This window comes from Falco biarmicus, chromosome 10, assembly GCF_023638135.1.
Source record: "Falco biarmicus isolate bFalBia1 chromosome 10, bFalBia1.pri, whole genome shotgun sequence".
NCBI classification, from domain to species: Eukaryota; Metazoa; Chordata; class Aves; order Falconiformes; family Falconidae; genus Falco; species Falco biarmicus.
The window spans coordinates 28,514,583-28,537,901 of NC_079297.1; the positions used below are offsets into that span (position 1 = coordinate 28,514,583).

The 23,319-nt window shown below is 39.9% G+C and overlaps 1 protein-coding gene and 1 long non-coding RNA gene across 23 annotated transcripts in view; one reads left to right on the plus strand and one right to left on the minus strand.

Moving 5' to 3' along the window:
* Positions 1–23,319, plus strand: part of GALNT18 (polypeptide N-acetylgalactosaminyltransferase 18) — a 328,712-nt gene that overhangs the window by 252,846 nt on the left and 52,547 nt on the right. For all 7 annotated transcript variants that reach the window (XM_056353154.1, XM_056353156.1, XM_056353153.1 and 4 more), the window contains 4 exons: positions 230–427; positions 2,883–2,997; positions 17,272–17,457; positions 22,742–22,879. In XM_056353154.1, the coding sequence (XP_056209129.1) occupies positions 230–427; positions 2,883–2,997; positions 17,272–17,457; positions 22,742–22,879 (637 nt within the window). The remainder of the gene's footprint in view (positions 1–229; positions 428–2,882; positions 2,998–17,271; positions 17,458–22,741; positions 22,880–23,319) is intronic.
* LOC130155679 (uncharacterized) overlaps positions 8,082–23,319 on the minus strand; it is a 316,598-nt gene continuing 301,360 nt past the window's right edge. For 15 of the 16 annotated variants that reach the window (XR_008824188.1, XR_008824182.1, XR_008824187.1 and 12 more), the window contains one exon: positions 8,082–8,843. This is a non-coding gene — a long non-coding RNA (uncharacterized LOC130155679). Of the gene's footprint in view, positions 8,844–19,156; positions 21,472–23,319 lie in introns of those variants that run through there. The other variant, XR_008824177.1, reaches the window with a different exon arrangement.

Here is a 23,319-nt window from a genome sequence, read left to right on the forward strand (position 1 = left end):
AATCTTCTGTCAAAAATCCATCTCAAAGCGAAGGTAGCTCTGAATGGGTAACAGGTGTAGACTTTGCCCCTTCTGAAATATGCAGCTTAACCTGCTGTTTATTTGGGGGGTTAGACTAGATGGCATTTAAGAGTCCCTTCCAACCCAAACTATTCTATGAGTCTGTGATTTCCATCAGTGCTATACTTCTACTGTTAAAGACATAATCTTTAACACTTTTTTTTTTCAGGGCTGAACCGGTGCTCACTAGGATAAAAGAAAACAGAAAGAGAGTAATTTCTCCATCATTTGATAACATTAAGTATGATAATTTTGAAATAGAGGAGTATCCCCTCTCAGCACAGGGGTTTGACTGGGAGCTGTGGTGCCGATATCTGAACCCTCCTAAGTCATGGTGGAAACTGCAGAACACAACTGCTCCAATAAGGTAACATGCAGCTGTGACCTAGATTGGTGTGTCCCTGGCAATGCTCGTCTAGGTATCACAGATGGGGGGTGGTCTCAGCAGGTTTTACTGACTGCAATGTTAAATTAGTTAAATGTCCTTGAACTGTCCTCTTCTGCTTTTGTCCTTGACCCCCACACATTCTTCAAGAAAACTGCTGTTTTCAGATCTTTTTTAAATAGGTTTCCTTGTTACTAGCTTGGGGCAAAACATAGCCACAGTGAAATGGTAGACTTGAATGCTCAGCAGCACTGCTTTCTCCAAGTGTCGTCTGCTGATTTAGTGGTAATAGGCCAGAAACAGAATTTGATTTACAAATGAACTGATCTGACAGTTGTATTCTTTATAATACTCATAGCTTTACAGCTGTGTTATGTCCTAGGAGTTAATGCTGGTCCGCTACAGTGTGTGAGCAATGGCTATATTAGATCCTTGCCTTGGTACAATCTCGCTCTGTACTTTCGTATCATGTCTAGAATATTGTTAGGCTGGTACAGAAGAAAACCCTTATCTTGGGGAGGAGAGTAGGTACCTCTGGATTCCCTCAGCAGCTCTGCTGAGATTCCAGACTGTTCTTACAGCTATGCATTCATACCAAGGAGGTCACTGGTACCTATACTCTCACTCTTTGCAAAAAGAAAGTGTGAAGACTGTTTTTACCACCTGCAAAGCAGAACCTTAGATAGTAGTAGAAGCTCAAGGGGGGTAATCACTACCAGTCAGTTTCCACGCAGTCAGTGTAGGGGGTATCTTTCATCCAGTAGTTCAGTCTTTTCAGGCAGGCAGCTTTTTTCAGGCGTTGTCAGCTTAAACACTCTGAACTGTACTGACCAACATGTTGATCATTAGGACAGGCCCTAGAACTGAAAAGTAGGACATAAAAATTCACAGGTCTGCCACAGACATATATAACAGGGGGTGGTAATTGCCCCATCATTAGAAATGGTTATCGGTGTTAATGAACTCTGTTAAGATTATGAAAATGCTTTAACATTTTCTACTAAGTCCTGGAGAGGCAAACCTTCTGTGTTAATTATGGTGACTTTTAAAATGAAAAGTGTTTAAACTCAGAATAAAGAGAAAATCCACTTTTCCATTTTACCCCAAAACTCTGTTCTATGTGAGGATTGTGGAGTGAATGTCCTTTATGAATATTGGATGTTTAGATTTGTTCCCCAGCTCTTTCCCTGGAGCCTTTTATTTAGTACAATACATTCCATGTGTGTACTGGATAATTAAAATGAAGAAAAATTGTACTGATTGATGGCTTCTATCATGCCTCCAATATGCTTCTGGAATTCTAACAAAGGGAAGCAGGTACTCTGAAAAATACTTCTAAAACAACACCAAAAGCAAAAGTACTTTGTCATAAAATAAGCACAATTTTTGAAGTGACGTTAACTGCTATTTTCTTCATTAATAAATACATCAGAAACAGCCTTTCATTGTTATAAAGTGGGTACTATAGCACTTCAAGTTAAAGGTTTAAATGTGTAGATTTCTGTAGAATTGTACAATTTGCGATTAAGACGTCTATAATCTCTTTGAAAGCAGATGTCTACACTTACTGCAGCTTGAATGTTCCCAGTAAGTGCAGGATGATTTTCCCTGTACTGCTAATTAATATCCTGTTGCTACCATAGTTCCCGTTACCAGCATAATAATCAGAAAAGACATTTTTATTTCTTGCCATTGTGGATTATAAGGTAGAAGAAAAATGAAAAGGCCAAATTCCTCTGTATTGTCCTCCACTGCATCTCATAGAGGTAAAATTGTACTCTTTGTGCCTGAACTCTTACCTTCGTAAGATTAGCTCTGCACAGTAGAAGTTGGTTGATTCGTGTCATGACATAAAACAAGCTTACCGATTGAGTAAAGATTTTTGACTTACTTAAATTTGGCTGAGGACAATGGGCTAATGTTGCAGTATGCTGGTAAGGGCAGACATTTCTTGATTTTGTATTACAAAACTTTATCTGGATGTTCCTGTTCAAGAAATAGTATCTTCTTTTACATAAGCTTACAGACAAGCATTCTTAGCTGTAGATGAACCTGACTTGCATCGTTGGGTATCCTTGTTAATAATTACAGACAGAAACCTGAGGACTTAGCAGGGACAGAGACTAGAATGGCTGGTGCCTCAGAAACAAATTTGAGGCTCCTGGCTCTAGTATTGTTAGCACTGAATTCTTAGCTGTCCTGGTGAATATGTATGTCAAATAATTTTGAGTCTGTTTTCCTTCAATGGTACTTATTTCACCATAGAATCAAGAACATTAGAAGACAAAGCTGAATAAATTTGTTTGAGAGACACCTCTGTAAGAATTTGCCCTGATGCACAATTTGAACCAGCAGTTATAAATATAATCTATGTCTGAATAGTAAAATTGTTCATATTCTATCTGCTAATTTTGTTGCTGCTGGTTTATTCTTCCAGAAGTCCTGCGTTGATTGGATGCTTTATAGTAGATAGAGAATATTTCCAAGAGATTGGCTTACTGGATGAAGGCATGGAAGTATATGGAGGAGAGAATGTGGAGCTGGGAATCAGGGTAAGGAACATGACCAACCAACACTGGTGGCTTACATTTAAAAATACAGCTTACTTCTTTTTGCAGGGGGAAAAAACAGTCAAAAATGTATGGATGATGGCATGCAAAGGAGATCCACAGCTCTGCAGTAGTATAAATTGTATTTTGGTGGGGCGGTGGGGGGAAGAGCACAAACTCCTGTATCTTTTTAAAGAACTTACCTGGGACAAGAATAGAAATACAGAATTTGGTATTACTCATTCCTTCAAGTAACAGTGCTAGAATTCTGCAGAGATGGTACCTAAAACTCCCTGCTTACCTGTTATCCTAGATTCAGTAAAGGAGAATAGTTTCTCACAGGCATAATGGGAAAAGCCTTTCTAGATCGCTTGGTTAATTTGAATTTGGAAAATCATTATGGAGCAAACTGGAATATATAGGCAGTTATGCTACCTTCCCTCTGGAGGGAAATTAAGATATTTGTAAAGTGCGTAAGTGGACATACTTTCTTCTTCCATCATACAGTCTTCATCTGTTTACTATACGCAGTATTGGGTGTGATTTGTATACTACTTTCTGTGTCTCTTCACAGCTAAATACCATTCTGAAAATACAGTGCTTTTCTGTCTGAGGATCTTTCAGATTTTTGATCCAGGAGAAACTCTTAGATAGGTGGTAATGAAAAGTGGTATGATGTGTGTTATAAAATTAAATTCTGAACTCTGCTATGAAATGGTAGTGGAAGCTTGTATTTTGTGCTTTTTAGTTGCCAGAATAAAAGCATACTATTGTACAATATCAAAAAAACAAACAACAACAAAAAAGAATTTATTTTGAAAATACAGAATCCTCTGCTGAGACTGACAGATATAACAAAAAATACTCATTTTTACTCTGGGGTCCTGAAATTCTTTTTCTCCCACCTGTCAGAGATAAAGCGTTATTGCAGCAAGACTGAAGTGCAGATCCCCTCTCAGTTACATCAGATCATGGTTTTAAGGAAAGAGAGAGAGAAATGCAAGTCTGCTGCTTTTATTAACACCATTCTCCTCACTGTGAGGGCCAGAGAGAGCCGTCTTCTGTTCCTGAAACCTGATTTTGCAGCTCAATGTTGCGATGAGTTGAAAATTAGTATCACTTTGATTTTTCGTTTCTTTTTTCAACTGACAAAACTATTGTCTCCTTGTGTGAGCAAGAGGAGTTTTATCTAGTTTTGCATCATGAAATATGTGCTGTCCAGTCTGCTATACTTAGCCTTGCAGAAGTTGATTGGGAAGAGCACTTTGATAGGCAAGACCAAGAGAGATACAAATCTCTGCGTAATTGAAACTCTGGAGTAGACTGGATCACTGGAATAAGGCCCAACACTTCTCTGATTTCCTTATGGCTTTTTGTCTGTCTCCAGGGAAGCAGTGCCTGACCTACATAAAATACTTTCATCTGTAACAGATTGTAGTGTGCAAGGTAGCATAATGTATGCTGCCTCGTCTGACTTTATTCTGGCTTGGATCTGTGTTCCTGGCTATATCAGAACAAATTACTGAGAGGTAATGAACAGATTTTTCAGCAGTTTATTACCAACTCTTCTCACAATTCTCAGCATATCCCAGATAATACCAGGATGAATATAAATGTACAGTGCAGTATTAGAGCTTCTGGGAAGCACAATATTATGTCTACAGATGTTAAGCTTGAAAAGCAAGCTCCTTCCCGCAGCCACCTGCTTCTGGTGCACACATGGGGCCGTACACCGTGTCCTGGCAAAATCCAGGTGGCTGCTTCGAGTGTGCTCTCGTATGACAGTGGGCAGCCATGTCATTCCCCTGCATCCTAAGCACTCATCCCTAGAGGTGCAGTTCCAAGGGGTTGTCTTTCATTTCCTTTAGACAGGGCGATGTGGAAAGCTGTAGTCAGCAGGTGATTTCAGGCCAGATGGTCTGTCTCTGCTGCTGAACTACGTTTTTGTCTCTGCAGCACCAAACAGCCATCTCTAGATTACTTGCATTGTTTTCAGCTGCGAGGCCCTTGATGAATCACTTAATATAGTCATTGTTCTACAAAAACTACATTATAATTACAGTATTAGTGCAATAAATAATTTTTCCATTTTAAAACGGTGCTTTCCAACCCATGACTACGGATTGCTCACTGTGCTTCATCTTTCATTGCCATTTTCCTTTTTTAAGAAATATCTGGTTTCATCTAGCATTCTGCCGTGTGATATGCATTATCACATAGGGGTGAAGAAGCAGGCGCTGCATGCTGATATCCAGGCTAGCCAAGAAGTAGGATGTTGTGTATCACATTTTCTGATATGATGGAGCTGCTACCTAGTGAAATTTCCTTAATTTTCTTTCATAGCCTGAATTTCTAAGCAAATTTCACACAGCCTGTTTCCATTCTTTGCAGTATTTAGGCACTGGAAGTAAATTCTTTCATTGGGAAATTTTATGTAACAGCATGTAAGACCAGATATCTGCAGGAACAGGAGAGGTTACTTTCAACTACAGAAATAGCAACAAGAGTCAGGATCATTTGAGCTACCTGTTTATCTTAAACATGCTAAGCAGAGCCTGGTCCTGTGTCCTTATATTACTAATTTTGTTCCAGAGGATGTAAAACTACTGTGAGCCAAGCTCATATGCAGATCAGCTGCAGCAGCATGTGATGACAGGACTGGGTGAATTGCTGTCTGTGCCTGTGCACAAATTCTTGTTTTCGTTTTGTTAGCAGCTGCATCTTCAGTGATGTGAGATAAGATTTAATTTCCCAGCTTAGAGGCTTCTGAGAAGCAAAGTCTACCTATTTAGGATTTCTTTTCATTATAAAGGAGAAACCATTATAGTGTCTTCTAAAATTGTGAAATGGTTTGGTTTTGGCTGAACTGATGGAATTTTCACTGTGAAGGGACAGAAATTAGACCCTGATGAAATGGAGACTTATCCAACTATCCTGTCCCAGGAAGTATTTTTGTCATCTCATCATCTGCACAAATATTTAGTTATTTGTGTTACACAAGTGCAAGAAAATCCCCAACTATTGGAAACTGTATCTGAAGCGTCCATTGCTGGTAAACCGTACCAAGCTACAGAAAACAGGTCTTTGATTGGAGCATTATTCTCTGTGACTCTAGTGAATTAGTTTCTCTACTCAGTTCTATTTGTCTCTAATTTGGTGTATTATTTTAACTTTGAAGATTTTTTACCCTTGTCTGTGGCTTTGTAATAGCATTTGTAAAATATTAAACATATATTATTAAATAAATATTAATAGAGTTCTGTTGCCTTGAGCTAGAAGCTGACAGATGAGTTCAAAATATGAATGCATTTTGAATCTTAGAAGCAACACTGTATTTTCTCCTCAAGCAAATATTTTCTTGCAAAGCTATTTTATTTTTTGCCCCATAAGAAAATGGTTGATGTAAGACTTGACAGCATCCTTTTTGAGCAGCTCAGTCACTTCATCTGAGATTTTTGAAAGATTCATTTACTGTGCCCCAGAACCATATTCTTAAACTCACTTTAGGATGAGTAATACTTCTTTGTGGTTTATGTTCAATCATTCCCAATTGAATGGACTTAAGCATGCTTTTAAGGGACCAGATCGCATTTGGAGGGCAAACTGGAATCACATTGCTTATCCAAGAGACCAAACAGGAGGTGTGTTGGCAACTGCGTTACAGCAGAAACAAAACGCAAGTGTAGATCTGTCGTTTCTCACTGTCATTTAGGCTCTGCTTCTGGGTAGTGCTTGCACAAGCAGTAGTTGTAGTTACAGTAGCCCCTACAAATCCATCGCAATCAACTGGGTGCAGTCAATTAGATCCTGCATTAGATTGTTCAAGTCTAGTTTTCAGCAGACTTAAAAGGCCTATGCCAATCATCACTGAAGTCAGCAGAATTTCGATCAAGGGCAAGCCTGTAGCAATCATTTTGTCTTTTAAAGCAGCCTACATGTTTGATAAAGCTTCCAAATATCTGTTACAACAAAGTTGTTTGTACCATTTTTAGGGATGCTTGAACAAATATTCAGTGATTTGCCTCAGGTCGCAGACTTAAGTCATCATCAGAGTCAAGGGAATGTAAGCCCAGGCTTTTACTTAGAGTAATTATGTATGTCACAAAGACTTTGTGCTTGCAGATGAATTAGTGTTCACAGGGATATAATGGCCCTGTTAAATGGGTAAGAGAAAATTTTGTTAGAAGGTAATAGCCCTTTAAGGGAAAAGGAATGGATCTTGTTCCCACTAAACAACATATCAAGACTTTACATCAGCTGACCCAGGAGGAAAATTGCATTTATAGTTCAGACTGAGTACAGCACACTACTTTTATACTGTATATTGCCATAGTGCAATTAGTTGTATTTGCAATAAAATAATATTGTAATAAATGTATCTGCTTCATTTCTGGTTAGCCTGGCAGCTCTCCTATAGAACTTACGTGTTGCTGATGCTTTTTCTGTTGGTGGAGAAATAGAGGAATGCATTTTTTGGACAGAGATGAGGAAATGAGTTACTGGACCAGAAAATTGTCCCAGCGTTCTTTGTGGTGTTGTTCATACAACAAGGTCCCTCTGTTGCAGAGCAAGCAGACATGAAGTCTGTCATGCCTCTCCCTGATCTATTTTTTCTCAAATTCCAGAGGTGACTTCCTTTTTGCTTGCTTGTTTGGGAGTGTGGGTTGTTTGTTTTTTTCCTGAAGGTGTGTGTGGTGCTAACTACCTGTCCTTTTATCTCTTTCTTTTTTAACTTCCCCCCACCCCAGCTGCTGGGATCATGATTCTTCATTGCTGACTAGTTAACCCAGTCTCTCCCATACGGTGCATGGAAGCTTGTTGCTGGCTTACATGTCCAGTCATTACCAGTCCAAAGTGTTTGTGTATCCTAAGTGTTTCTCACCCGAGATCCCTGTCTTATGCCCTTGCAAAAGTGTTCTTTTTGATAATCACAAGCAAGTGCAGATGTTTACATGTGCCCCAAATCTCTGTATTCATCTGAAAACATTTTGGACTTTTTCCTCTTTCCCTAGAAGCTTCCCGAAATTTACCTGCCAGTGTTTATAGTACAGTCCATAAATTATATGAAATCATGAATATATCACATGTAAATAGATGTCTGTTTTTATTAAGGAAAGCCTCTGTACAGTGTACAAGCTAGGGTGTAGTTTCACAACACATAGGCTTAAACAGCTGCGCTGATTTGTGTTTTCTCCTTCCTCTCCTCCTCCTCCTTGCCATCCTCGTTAGCACTCTTGCAGCACACCGGTGCTTTGGCACTGCCAACGTAGCTGGCTGCAAGGCCACCCCGTACCCACTTTCTATGAACACCCCCCGTTCAGAAGTAAACCTTGACATTGTAATTTATTTTTTTTTCAAGCTGACAGGTTGATTTTAATATTAATCAGTTCATGGTTTACCAAGCTGCCTCACAAACTGTTGTGTTGGAAAAATTGAGTGGCTAGTGCACCAAGAGGTGGAAAGGACTGGGAGGGAACAAAGAAACCAAGAGGATTTTTCACCGAGCTGCTGTGCTGAGGAACTGTTTGCACAGAGAGCGAGCGGTGGGATATGCCGTGTGTGCATAGCATCCTCTTTTGTCCTTGCTGCCGGGTCCCCTTTCACGGCACTCCACTAAGCAATGTAGATATTCCCAAAATACCCTTCAGGAGAATGAATCTAGATGTCCCCCATTCTTGCACTGACAGCTATCGTCACTTGCTGCGGTCTTGAAGCCATGTTTTCACTTGATTTTATGAAGTGGGCCATAGCCCTTCCCACCGGGGAATGACTTGCTGTACAGAAAAATTCCTGAGTGTATGATCATGGTGCTGCTCAACAGTGCTGGGTTGATGTGCCAAGGGGAAGGCCTGAGAAGTACAAGAATAAGAATATTCTTAGTGTCTGCTTTTAGGTAAAATTTAAATACTGCTATTTAAGGTAGTGATTTCTTTTTAACTTTACATTAAAGCTTTAAATAGGAAGATGTCTATTTTATTTTTATCCATTTTGTGAATTAAGAAGAGACCCTTTCTAGACTGAACTCTGCAAGAAAAATTTGTAAAGATGGACCAAATGTTACTTCTTACAAGATGTAGCCAATGCTTTTCATAGCCCACACGTTCACCAAGATAAACCCAATTCTTCGACAGTGTCAGTATGGTGTAAGTACTTGCCTCACGCCCTGTATAACCTGTAGTGGCTTCTCAGCAGGGCCAGAATTATTGCTAAGGTTGATTTTGTTTTGGAAAGTACCTCACTGTGTTAACAACCTGAATCCCAAGATGACACAGACTAAAATTCTGTATTTACAGGGTTGTAATTCCAACAGGAAAAAAAACACCACAGCCTCTATTGAGAATAAAATAAGAAATGTCATGCCTCCAAACAGGTGCCAGTCATGACATCAACAGAAGCTGTCTTTCTCTGGCTTGTTCTGGTTTTGTGTCAAACCTACAGTGGAATAATTGGCTTTTCCCCCCTGTTTTGCCCATGAATGCCTCAGCAGGTAACCTGCAGCTACAGCATGTGTAATTATACATACAGACAACATTACCAGTGAATCATTTTTGTGGTTTTGCTCTTTCTGGGGAGAGAACATTTTATTAGCTGCTCCCACAGGAAAGCAAATGATTGATACAGCACCAGCTAATGCACGGCATCCCTGTACCCTACAAGGAAGGAGGATGAGGCCTTGAAGATTTCTCACAGATATTTTTTCACTGGTTGTGCCTGTGTGGTTGCACATCACCAACTGGGCAGTAATACGCACATCTTGACGTTTTATGATAGAAAACTGTTTATAGTGGTATGGAAAGAAATAAAACAGTTTCAGGCAACATGCATTCACAAATCAGTGGACCCAGGTGAGATGCAAATTAATTAGTGCATTATTATAAGACAGTCTCATGTTTAATATGTTTCTGCACTTCTAAGTCACGGCATGGTGGCAATGCCATTGTAGTTTCTGGTATAGCAATTATTCATGGCCTAGTCTGTGAAGATTCCGTATTTGTTTTAACATGATACTGAGGTGAGATCTCTCTAGAATTTGATTTCATGGAGAGTTTTTAGTACTCCAAGACTGATTTAGTAATCTAACAAAGATTAGAGGAAGACCAGTGAGGAAGAGGGAAGGGATTGCTGTGGTGTAACAGAACTGACTGGATGACTGGGATGGATTCTATGATAAGGTCACCTGCGTAGTGGATGAAGGGAAGGCAGTGGATGTAGTTTTTTGGATTTTAGTAAGGCTTTTGATACTGTCTGTCACAGCACCCTTCTGGACAAGTTGTCGAGCTGTGGGATGAGCAGGTTCACGTTGTGCTGGGTGAGGAACTGGCTGAGGGGCAGGGCGCCAGGGCTTGTAGTGAATGGGGCTACGTCTGGGTGGCAGCCAGTCACTGGCGGTGTTCCTCAGGGTTCAGTTCTGTGCCCAGCCCTGTTCAATAGATTTATCGGTGCTCTGAGTGCAGGAGTTGAGTGCACCGTGAGCAAAATTGCTGGTAATGCCAAACTGGGAGGTGCTGTTGAGTTTCTTGAGGCACAGGGTACCTTGTAGAAGGATCTAGATGTCTAGGAGTATTGGGCAGTGATTAATGGGATGAAATGTAACAAGTCCAAATGGCAGACTCTGCACCTAGGACAGAGTGACGCCGGGCACAAGTACGAACTGGGAGAGGAGCGCTGGGGAGCAGCCCTGCAGGAAGGGACCCGGGGTGCTGGTCAGTCAGCAGCGTGCCCTGGCAGCCGGGAGGGCAAACCCCATGCTGGGGGGCATCGAACACAGCATCAAGAGCAGCGACTGTCCTGCTGTATTTGGCACCTGGAGTGCTGTGCGGTTCTGGGCCCCACAGTTTAAGAAGGATGTGAAGGTCCTTGAATGCGCCCAGAGGGGGGAACACAGCTGGTGAAGGGGCTGGAAAGCATGTCCTGTGAGGAGCAGCTAAGGACTTTGGGTTTGTCTAGTTTGGAGAAAAGGGGGCTGAGGGGTGACCTGACTGCTCGCTACAGCTTCCTGAGGAGGGGAGGTGGAGAGGGACGTGCCAGTCTCTTCTCCCTGTGTCTAGTGATAGGGCATGTGGGAAGGGTTCAAAGCTGCCCCAGGGGAGGTTCAGCCTGGACATCAGGAGGCATTTCTTTACCGAGAGGGTGGTCAGACACTGGAACAGGCTTCTTGGAGAGGTGGTCGATGCCCCAAGTCTGCGAGTGTTTAAGAGACATTTGGATAATGCCCTCAATACCATGCTTTAACTTTTGGGCAGCCCTGAACTGGTCAGGCAGCTGGACTAGATGATCGTTGTAGGTCCCTTCCAACTGAAAATACTGCGTTCCGTTGTGTTGTGTTCTGTTCCTGGTATTCTGGTACTACTGATCAAGTCTTTAAGATTAGTGCAAGATTAGATCAGGTGAAGTACAGCTGTGGTAAGGGAGAGAAAGCTAAAAACATAAAAGACGGGCAGTGCAGTAAGTTGCTCCATGAATACTAAACCAGTGGTGATGTGGTTATTCAGTTTGCTGCTTTTTTGCCTTTTAAGATGAAAAGCTGTTTCTTTTACTCTTCCTATTCATGACTTAAACTGGGCAGTGTAGTGATTTATATGTTGGTTATTGCTGTGCCTAGCAATGAGATAGACACGTTTGAAAGAGACCTGAATGAAGCACATGCCTTTAGTGACCCTTGAAGCCTATTATCTCCTAGTAACAAAAAGCACAGAGTCACTCCTGCAGTTGTAAACCAGCAACACAACATTGGGTTTGACAATACATTGTAAAAGTTTCGCAGCTCATGAAGACAGTGCAAAATTAATCCCTGCAGAACAAAACAATTTGAAAAGAACATAATAAAGCAATTAGCTAAAAGAGGAAGGAAACTACTGACAATTTAATATGGGAAGAATATTTGCATGTATTTTTCAATGAGTGTGTTTTATAAAGGCACAATTAATGCAAAATGAGGCCTATGAGGCAATTAATGATGACTTCAAAAGTAAGATTTAAGGGATAATTTACATTTAAAAAATTGAGAGCAGCTCCAGTTATGTTAAAGCCTTTTATTTCCTTTTTTAAAGTATTTTAGATTGTGGGGGTATATTTCTGTAGGTTGCTTAGAGTTTCACGTTAAGAGTATCAGCTCGATTATGGAAACAAGCTATTCTCGCGCACAAATAGATAAGTTTACCTGAAAAGGCTTATATGATGATAAGAAATAGAATAGTTTTCAAAAACCTCACAGGGCTTCAGTAAAACAGATGAAGGAATTTTAAAGATATCTCTCTCCAGTCTCTGATTTCTCTATGCCTACTGTTCTGAGCTGTGACTATAGGCAGTCCCTCCTTGAAACGAAGTTGTGCCTCGATTTCCCACCCCGCAGGCATACACACCAGTGACATGATGCTCTTTTCCAGCCCGTTCAGCACTGGGAACAGGCAGTAAACCAGAATCATGGCTTCAGTAAACAGTGTATTTTCTTTCTGTTTCTGTCCATCTATATTCTCATTTTTCTAATCCTGAATTTATGTGACTCAAGCCAGAACTCTGCATTTAATTCTATTGTTTGGGCAGGCTTCTTCAATGGGAGGAAGCTATTTGAGACCAGTGGAAAAAGCAAAGCTGTGCATGGCTTCTTGCTGAATTTGGGAAAGTTAGCCAAGTCCATCAGTACTTATTGTCGCTACTGCAATTATTTAGTGAAGATTATCTCACTTCGGTGGAGATATGACCTAAATAAAGATTAACATATATCCAGTAACATATATATAAATAAAAAAATGCCCAGTACAATAAATATTTAGTAACATATATAAATAGTAATGTATTTCTAGTGAGTATAGTTTCTAGGTTGAGACAGACAGATACCTAAATGTACGTGACAATCCAAAGACTTTCAGGGTGCAATCCAAAACCCACTTATTGCTGCTGAGAACATGAACATTGATGTCAGTGGTCTTTGTATCTGACCATTCTCTCTGTACCTTCTGCAGTTACCTGTCAAGTTGCCAAAATAAAAATGCAGACCCGAAATAATCACAGACTTGGCTCATGGTATTGAATAAAAACAGTTCATTCATACTTGCCTGTAAAACATCAAGCTCATTACTGGTTATCAGTAAATGATTAATGGTAATGACAAAGGTTAACGAGATTCACAAATATTTTTGCTTTAAAGTGTTCCCCAAAATATATTTTAAAGATATTGGTGACTGTTTGTTTGTATCCACAGTAGTAATTAATTCACACTGACTGTTACTATCTTCAGGGCATCTTTAATGGGTTCTTCTAATTTTGTCATTTGCAGATTCCACAGAAGCTAGAAATTGCTTCAGCTTTTAGGGAACGCAATTATTAAAAAGTTTTGTTTGCAGTCCAAACGAAATGATGGTTTCAAACATGGTCACATCAGTTCTTGGAGAAACTGCGTGATCTGTGTAAATTTAATGAATGCAGTACATGCTAATAAAGTGCTCAGCATCATGTAGGGTTTATTTTTTTTATTAGATTTAGCTTCCACAACTTGAAATGAAGTCAGTCATTAAAGAGATAAAAAGAAACGCTTTTAATGGAGAAGTGTTCTATCATTTCTATAATGAAGTATAAATTAGATATTCAAGAGGGGATCAGATTCAGAGTTGTAATTGTTTTGATTAATTACGCAAATTCTAATATGTTTAAATGCAATAGAAGAGGATTTGGAATTAAAAATAAAACTAAATAAAAATGGAGACCCTTGGTCTAGTGAAGTAGATTTTCCAGATGTGAATGGAACTTGCTCTAAAAAAACTATAACCAGCTTTAGATGTTTCTAAGGATGTGTGAGTCACCCATCTCCACCGCACACTGAAGGCTGTACAAACGCTGTCGCTACTGCCCTCGTTTTGGTGGGAACGAGTGCGGGATGACAGCATAGCAGTATTAGGGCATACGCCTTCGCAGAATCCTTAAGGAAGCCATGTGGTGCGTCACTGCTTCAGTAGCTGCCTGGCTTGTGCCATCCCGACGGACCACCCAGTACTTGGGTCCTTTACTCTTTTAACAGAGCGAAAGTTACAGCGGATCTGTTGTGCCCCCACCTGTGTTCTCTCTGCAGTTTTAAGCATCTTCTGCTTTCCTGGCTCTTCCAGTGCAAAGAACATGTTTTCCGTTTGCTCTGTGGGGCTACTTTAACCTTGATGAATATAAACTCACACAGATGTAGGGCTGCAATTATAGTTTATGTGTAAATGTACTTTCAGTAAATTAACAGTAAGAAGTGCTTAGAGCCTGGACAAATTCTTCCCATGAGTCATAACAACTGAATATTTAAAAGGGAGGCATGTCCCTGCCCCTTTTTCTTTCTCCAAATAGATTATCAGTATTCATTTAATGTTCTTATCTCCCACTTGTTTTTCTTAGTTTAGGTGATAGGCTTTGCTGATTTTAGTCTTTCAGCTTTTTAAGTGTTAGAAGTTGCCTTGGCATTGCTACTGTCCCTCTCCACCTTGAATTTTTTAATGGAATTTTACTACCTTTTACTACTGATGAAGGAACCCTTTCAAGAAGAGGAAGCCCTCCAAGCCCTTCTTGGGACTATACCAAATGTATGTACCTCCTCAGGAAATTCAAGAATAAAGAGCCCTTTCTGAGGTCTCTTGGAAGGAAGCACTGAAAACACACTGAACTGGATTCTGAGAGCTGAATTCTGGACAGGGAACTCCAGTTGGTGTGTTCTTCACTTGATGTATGGAAACTGTTAGCATAGAGCTCTAGTCCAGCCTTGGCACATGCTAATCAGATTTTCATGAATTGCAGGACATTTTTGTTTAGAAATAATGGAATCTGTTTTGAAGCTGTTTAATACAATCCACCTGTTCTGTCAGTGTCTGTATTGACAGCTCCCTCTTAGCATCAAGTTTTTAAGTGAATCCATTGTTCTTGCAGAGTAATTAATTAGTGTTTGGAAATAGAACAAAGACTGACAGTGTCTGAGAGAAAGGAGTGGCCTCCAGGTATGATTAATTGGTGTTTATTCAGGTAGTGGGTGTTATTTACAAACTATATTAAAGACTTGTCATCTCAGGATGTTTTTTGAAAACACATATGACTTCATTATAAAGTCAAATTAGATTTTACTGATTACTGAATCAGTACTAAAATTATAGATGAGTCTGCTTTTCAGATTTTCAGATCCTAGAAAATTACTTGGAAATTCAGCTTATTATAGGTTGTGAATTTTTGGCTCAGCTTGTTGTCAAGATGGTATTCAGACCCAGCTCTAAAAATCCCACAAAAGATTTGGTGTTCACATGTTGGACTTGGATCAAGGCCATTCGTAGTTAAAATGAGCAAAGATGAGGCAGCACACGCAGTATGTGAATTGTCGTGTCCTAGGCTAAGTTATGACCATCTCTACATCTTCCTTGTCTTTTATGATACTAATTTAAACAGTGTGCAGTGAGTAACTCTGAATCAATTTATAGCTGGATGTCAATGCCGTGCTGAGAAACGGGCTGGACTGAAAGCAGGCATTGTGTGAGCAAAGCCTGGTGATATTTCACATTTAATCTTTATTAGGAAGTGTAGTCAAACCATTTAGAATTAGATGTTTGACAAACTATTATTTTTGTTAGATCATTAAACTGGATTGCTCACTGTATATGACATCTAGAAAGAAAGGACGCAAATGCTGTTTCCAGATTATTTATTTTTGTGCCAGATCAATTGCCTATTTGTTTAAAAATATTTATGATCATCTCAGTTTTGCTTGGATGTTGGTAGTGGTTATGTTTATTTATTCTTACGGGTTTCTAAGTTCTGAACACAGAGACATGCTGAAGTCTGTTCAGCTCCCTTCTCTACTGTGCAGCAGGTTTACGGGATAGCTCATCTTCCAGAGCGCTCTGAAAACCAAGGCTCTATCTCTTTTCCCAGCATATGCTGAATGCAATTAGGCACTTGTTCAGAAAAGGCTTTGTAAACACTGAACCCACGCCACATTTTCTGGTCTCAGGAGCTGCCAAATGCCTAAATGCTGTATTCAAGCCAGATGTCTAAATTTATAAAATGAATGACTGAACAAAGTGCCTCCTTAGCAGAGCATATGACTATAGGATGGACAGACCTGAGGGGTCTGAGATCAGCTCCAGAACATGGTGTTCTGCCAACCCACATCCCTGGCCACCAGGAGGGAGACCAGAATATAGTCTCTCCTGGATTAGTTGCATAAGGAAGGAGCACGCTTGGTGTCATATTTTGCTCTCTTGGTATGGGATACCAAGCCTCGGCAATCTCTGCTAGCAGGACTGTAAGGTAAATTCCGTCACTTCTCAGTGAGTACGCATGCCTCTGGGACACCGAGGTACTTGTTCAGCAGGATCAAACAGAGTACGTCTGGGTTTTCACCTGAGCTGCATCCACGTGACCATTATGAGCGGGACGCCTTGATCTTGTTAGGAAGTTTACAATAATACAAGATACACAGAAAAAGAGCTTCCATGTAAAATAATTCAAGTAAGTACTTCACTGATTGTCAAGACTGCCAAAGTAGTTGTCTCTTTTGCTAAAAGCAGAAAGAGACAAAAGCAGAAATAAACGTAAAACTTAGGTTCAACATTATGGATGTTAGCTCAGCTGTGGTAGTGGGCAAAACTGAAACGCACTGGAGCAGGTACAGTAACCTACATTATAAATGTATTACCATTTTTGAGAGTAGTCTGTGTTGAAGTTGTTCACAGTACATTTTCACCAGGCAGTCTTAATCACTCCCTCTCGAAAGAAATAAACCTGGTCCTTTCTGAGCTATGCTTAAAACAAAGCACAAGATGGATTTATATTCCTAGTCTTCCTAGAACCTGAAGCTTTAGTGATTTTAAAAAGTTTATTTGCTTAGTTTCCCTTTTACGTAAGGCTGCCTAGTTCAAGATTCTGAATAGAGCATGTACGCACTGAGATCGACTGTGCACAGTCTTAACAGAAATGCCTTCAAGGCATTAAAACTTGAACCCAGATGCTATTGTTTTGGATTCCCTATAAATGATTTTATTAATCTTGAGAACAGCTAAATTGATCCAGGATGACTGTGGTGAGAGGCTACTCGTAATGTAATGATTCTACCATAAGGTTAAGTAGTACTGATAATTCATGGTAAGGCAAGGTGTAATAACTCTCTCCTCTTACAACTGTCTAAAACCCCCCTCTATATAGTCAAATAAGTTCCGCATAGTTACTCTCCTTCATAACAATAAAACAATTTCAGTCTATTTATTAAAAGACAGCAGTGGTGTAGGGAGCTCTCACTAGCAGAATGTCTTTTTTTTCTCCTAGGTATGGCAATGTGGAGGAAGTGTTGAGGTTCTGCCTTGCTCCAGGATTGCCCACATTGAAAGAGCACATAAACCATACACAGAAGATCTAACTGCTCATGTCCGGAGAAATGCACTAAGGGTGGCTGAAGTCTGGATGGATGAATTTAAGAGCCATGTCTATATGGCATGGAACATACCCCAGGAGGTGAGTCCAGTGTTTGCAGTCTTTGGCTTTAGATCCTTTTAGGTTTGGTTCCTACTCTGAATTTTTATTTTTCTGCTAGGATTTTGTTATTTGCGTACACATATATATGTATTTATGTCTTATATATAGGTATAAGATATGCCTATACATACACACTTATATAAAAAAATATATTGTGTCTTATTCTAGAATAATTTCTTTATCTTCAAATTATCCTTACAAATTATCAAGTTCATCATTCTCGCTGATGACTCTTCATGGAGATTTTAATCTAGTAGCTGCAGAAATGTGGAAAACAGCAGCATCAAATCCATATTACACACCTTATTTTGAATTTGAATCTCTCATTTACTATCACAGAGAGCTATAATTCTGCCACATTTGTGAGGGGAATTCTGCCAGGGGCCAAAGGGTGTTAACATCTATTGATTCAAGTGTGAGTGTTTCACTCTTGAATCATTTCACATCAGAGTAAGGTGGACGTCATGACAAACTGTAGAATCTAGCTGCAACTCCCTTTTGGCCTTCTTGTCCAGATTTCTTTTCCACAGATGAGCAATGGCTGGTCCATTATATTGAAAAGATAATGTTGGACAGCTAACCTGAGAGTTCAGTTTGATGTCTGACTGCAGTTGTTCCTCATCTCTGTAGTCAATGGTATTTTGGCTGTGAACTGTTAAGAGCTATAGTGATCTGAGAAAGGGCAACTGTACCTGTTCTGAAAAATTTGCAGGATCCATGCAGAATAGGTTGTTTCTTTGATTTAGAGTGCAGTTATCATCAGTATAGAAAAAGCAAGTATTCTAGACTTAAATGAACTTGGACAGTTTGTTTTTTCTTTTAAAATTTGTCTGAGTGATTTTGCAGCTGTTCAGAGAAACTCATTTTGCTGCCATTAAATAAAATGCCGTACTTCGCCTTTAATAAGGAAAAAAGGTTAGAAACCAAAACCTAGCTAGATATATGAATACTGATGTTGACTCAGCTGGTTTCAATAGTTTCCTTTATCTCTCATGGTTAAAAACTAGATCATTTTGGCAAAGTGGGGAAGTCATTGTCCTGTTTTTAGGTTGCAGAATTAGCCACATAATATACCATGGAAGTGCTAGGAAAAAAATCCTTTATGACCTCGTATAGGGAAAGGACCTTAGTCCCATGCTCACAGAATCCAAGCTACCCTTTAAGTGTCCCTGTTTTGAGTAGCTGCACAGCAGTGCATACAAGAATGAAGACATTTCTAGAAGATAGGGTCACTTTTTTACATCAAAACAATTTCAAATGAATTTTATTTGTGATTAGCCTGATAGATCTAAATTTCTATTTTTATTGTTATTTTCCTAAAGATTGGTTGATCTTCATTGATTGATTACATTTCATTTTTTGACTTGCAAACATAGCATTAGCACAAAACTCAGAAGTCCCTTTTGCTAGACAGGATATACAGTAGTATACACGTATTTGCATAATATTCATCCAGAAATTATGGTGGTGGTGCCTAATCTTGTGAAAAGTTGAGATCTCAATGCAATTTGGAAATCAGTTTCGTAAAGAATATGAAGATAAGTCATTATTATTATTTTTAAATGGAAATTTAACAAGTAATAATAACACAGTCTCGACTGTGCCGATAGATCAGAAAAAAATAAGCCTGTTATAATAAATTTTAAAACTCATTTATTAAAGGAAAAAAATACATGTTATTAAACAAAGGAAAAATAAATGCAGTGAGTGGATTGAACCAGTTTCTTCAGGTCACAAAGTGCATCAAGGTGTTTTCATGGTAGATGTTGTACTGCTAAAACTGATGTTTTGTATAGTCTTGAAGAGGAATAACGAGTTTTCTTACTACTTCAATCTCCAGTCATTTTCCCACCACAAATGTACTAATCATTGCACTGAACTGCTTGAATAAATTGCAATGTAGATTATACTCTCTTCATCTTCACAAAGGCTACTGCTGTCAAACCGTAGTGCAGAGTTAAAAGCTGGAAATGGCAAGCACTAAATCAGCTTTTAATGGTGGTAGCCTCTCCTGCAATGTAACGAGATGCCTCTGTTGTTGGGAGAAATCTATCAGTATGTATGTACAGAACCTGTAGCACAAAGAACCTTCATTTGTATTTCTCACCACTGCAGAAAACCAAATAAACACACACATGCCCTCATACTTATTTAAAATATACTGGGAAACAGCTTAGTTTTCACAGTTGTAACAGGCTTGTAAAGCTGGATTCTGGTCGTTGCCTAGTAATTGCTACAGGATGTTCAGAGACAGTGTGGCACCTATGTGACCATCAGAAGGTTTTCCTGTCAGATGGCGTCTGTGACTTACAGCTGGGTACATTCAAGTGTTCACCCAGCTTCTGTCTTTTGCCACGTGGAAAATAGGGAAGGACTTAACAGTGTTGGGGCTCTGTTTTGTCTGACAGCGTGACATGTGCTCGAGTATCCCCAATCAGTTGTGTAATTTGAAGCTGTTCTAAGCATCTTTGTGTTCATCATGCGAGGCCTGCTGCCGAGAATCAGGGGAAGAGCTCCAATGACCTGGGAATTCCTTTTTCTTTCCCATGCTAAACTTTGTTAAGTACTGAACTGACTCTAGAGCAGTAGGAAGCAGGTGCATGTTTAAGGAAAGCCTTTGACCTTTTTAAGGGAAAGAGGAAAACACAGTACAAAATTATAGTCCCAAGCATTGCCATTGAATTAGTCAGTCCAAGGAAAACCTACATCGTTAGTGGGAATCCTTTTTTATTTTTTTACATCAAAAGGTTAGAAGCAATGCAGGCTCTGCTTGGTATAGAAACATTAGCAGAAAGAGCGAGTATTCAGTGTAAAGCAGCAACCTAAAAAATAATTTAACCCTTGTGGGACACTTCCGATACAGACTTGCAGTAGGCAGGGAGCAAAGAAATGGTGGATGAGAAAGGCTGGGATGGATTAGATCAAACTTGGATATCAGATTGGACGGCAATATTCTGTTTCATCTTTGCTTACCTCAAAATCAAATGAAAGGTGAAAGACCAAAGAGGGGCAATTTTCAAATCAAACCTAGTTTCAGCTTAAGCAAAAAGACGTTGAGATGTCATTGTGAGAAACATGCGGAGAGGACAGACAGATAGCATGGCCAAATACTGGTACGCAAGTGGCTGACTGCAGGAGTAATTCTCTGTCTGGAAGCTGATGAACCAGTGCACTGGTAATGGGCTGTGTAGGTAATAGAAATGTATTCAGTTAAAACAGTCGGCCTTTCCATGAAATATGTTATTCTAAAATGTTAACCACAGGACCTGTTTTTTTCCATGGAACAATTCCCAGATCTCTGAGAAGCCCCGTAGCCAGATGTTTCTAAAGGGTTTAGTCTTTGAGAGCTAATAATCTAAAGGAGTTAAGAGTCACTTGGCAGTGTGCTGTGACTGCCGCCTTGGGATCTCTGTGGGTGGATCTGAAATACCAAGGGTTTCAAACGGGGATCTCAGATACCAGGGTGATTCCTGCATCATAACTACTTAGATAAATAGATTCAGAAAAGCACTTAAAACCCAAAGGAAAGTTTTTTTCAAGTCTCAGAAGCAAGAACTGTGCTCTCCATGTATGCTCCCTTATGTTTTGGGGTTTGTTTTTCACTTTTTTCCCCTCCCAGCATGTTCTCAGCTTTGGGGAACACACTTTATTGTTGCTGGTGATAGAGCCAGTGTGCTACAAGCGAGCTGTTCTCCAGCTGCATGGGAGGATGTGATTACTGAGGCACCAGATGCTCACTCTTACCTTACACAGTAAACCGTGAGGAAACAAGCGTTGGTGCCTGTAGGGTTGCATGTGAAAGGAGCTGGGATGCACTGGACCAATTTAGTACCTGATCCTAGGAAGCCTGGTTAGTGCTGGCAGTGGAATGTCTGTGTGCTGGCATCCTCCTTTTCCCTCCTGTCCATGGGACGTGGACATGCAGGATTTGTCCATGGGATTGGTTGGTTGTCTTAGAGCAGCCTACAGCACGTTCCTCTGTCCAGTCACTTGCTAGGAGTGTCAGGAAAAAAGCATCACTTAAGGAGTAGTTCCACATAAAGTCTTATGAATGATGTAGGGCTTAAGGGGAGGAGAGCCATCATTTTTGAGGATTAATCTGAGTTATGCCTGTTTATGCCAGACCTCAGTTTCCTACTTTTTAGTATACTTTGCTAATGTGGAAATCAATTTTACTTTGGTTAGAAAATGCTTCCATAGTAAAATAGACTTGTTCCAGATTAATTCATTAATTCAGTACTTCAGGATGTAAGAAGCAGTTGTTGCTTCAGCTGCTCAGAAACCTAGATACTTAGAAAGATACCTTTTTGATGTGTAACTAAGAATATTCAGTGCTTCCAATGCTATTTTTAAATCGTATCTGGTGGCTGACAAAGTCTTTCAGGCACTTATGGCCCAGTAAAGGCTGCTGTTTAAGTAGATAGATTATAGGATTTCCCTATGAAAATTATTTATACTGTGTTTTGTTTGAGGCAGAAGTGCTAGAGCACAGTGTGGAGCAAAATGTCTCATTTTTACTTCCTGTCAAACACAGCCATGAATTTATGCTTAGATCCCTCTCTAAAAAATTCCACTGTGTGATTTTAACGTGATAAATTATTGATTTTTATATACAGGACCTTTACAAAACTCACGCTTTATCCTCTGCTCTTACAGTAAGTACAAATTAGGTTAGCTAGAAATTGTAAAGGAGAATAAAAATTAGGGGAGAAAATATTTTGCAATTGCTTTTAACAAAAATATCAACTTCTCTTTTTACATTACAAGAGAAATTTAGTAAGTGCTATTTCAGAAAGGTGAGCACGGCTTCTGCTCTTTGCAGGGAAGCAGTAAACCCAGGCTTCAGAACTGGCCAGAAAGTGTCATATATTAATGATTAGGCCGCAGTGGGACACAAGCAATAAAGTTGTTTCTAGGGCAACTTGCTACTTCCTGCCAATTACTGCTGGATCTGGAAAGTGCCAGGGAACTGGAGAACAGTGATCCTCCTTGCAAGTCAGCGCTGAACCCCACCAAAGTCAGCAGGAGTGGCTCCAATGACCAAAGCAGGCTCTGGAAGAGACCCCGCCATGGTGACCCCTGTCCGATTTAATGGGGCCCTTACGGCGTGCGTGTGGGGAGCAGACTCGCTCCACAACCAAAAGCTGATAATTATCATAGGTCATAATTGTCTTTGCAATGAGGGAGATGCTGGATGATAGTTTACACAGAAGTGTATCACTGATGTCTTTCCTGCTTCTTTTGTCCTTTGTTTTATGTGCAGGACTCCGGAATTGATATTGGTGATATTTCTGAGAGGAAGGCCTTGAGGAAAAAGCTCCAGTGCAAGACTTTCAGGTGGTATCTCGTCAGCGTGTATCCAGAAATGAGGATGTATTCAGATACTGTCGCCTATGGGGTGGTAAGGATCTTTTTTACACTTCCCATTCTTAAAAGGTGGGGGAGAAGGGTGTAATAGCGGAAGTAATTCACAAAGACAATGCATGGCTCTAAGTAGAAGAGTCAGATAATCTTCAAGTCCCTAGTTAAGTAATTTGTTAAGACTGGATAGTTGACAGAGACAGCTGCTCTGCTGTAGTTTATGCCAAGGTTATTCTGAATGTTACCCTCCTCCCTGATTTTTCATTTGTTTCGTGGATTGCATTCTACTCAGAGATACTCAAGGCATGATTTTTTAGACACACTGGAGCTGTCAGCTGGAAGGTTTGTGGCAGCAGCTGAATTAACAAAACAGGCTCAGTATTCCAGCTGCAAGCTTCTTAATACTGTAGCCAAACCTTAATTCATGACCTCAAATGCCTGTATTTTGGGATCATCATCATCATTACTTGGGTGACAGTA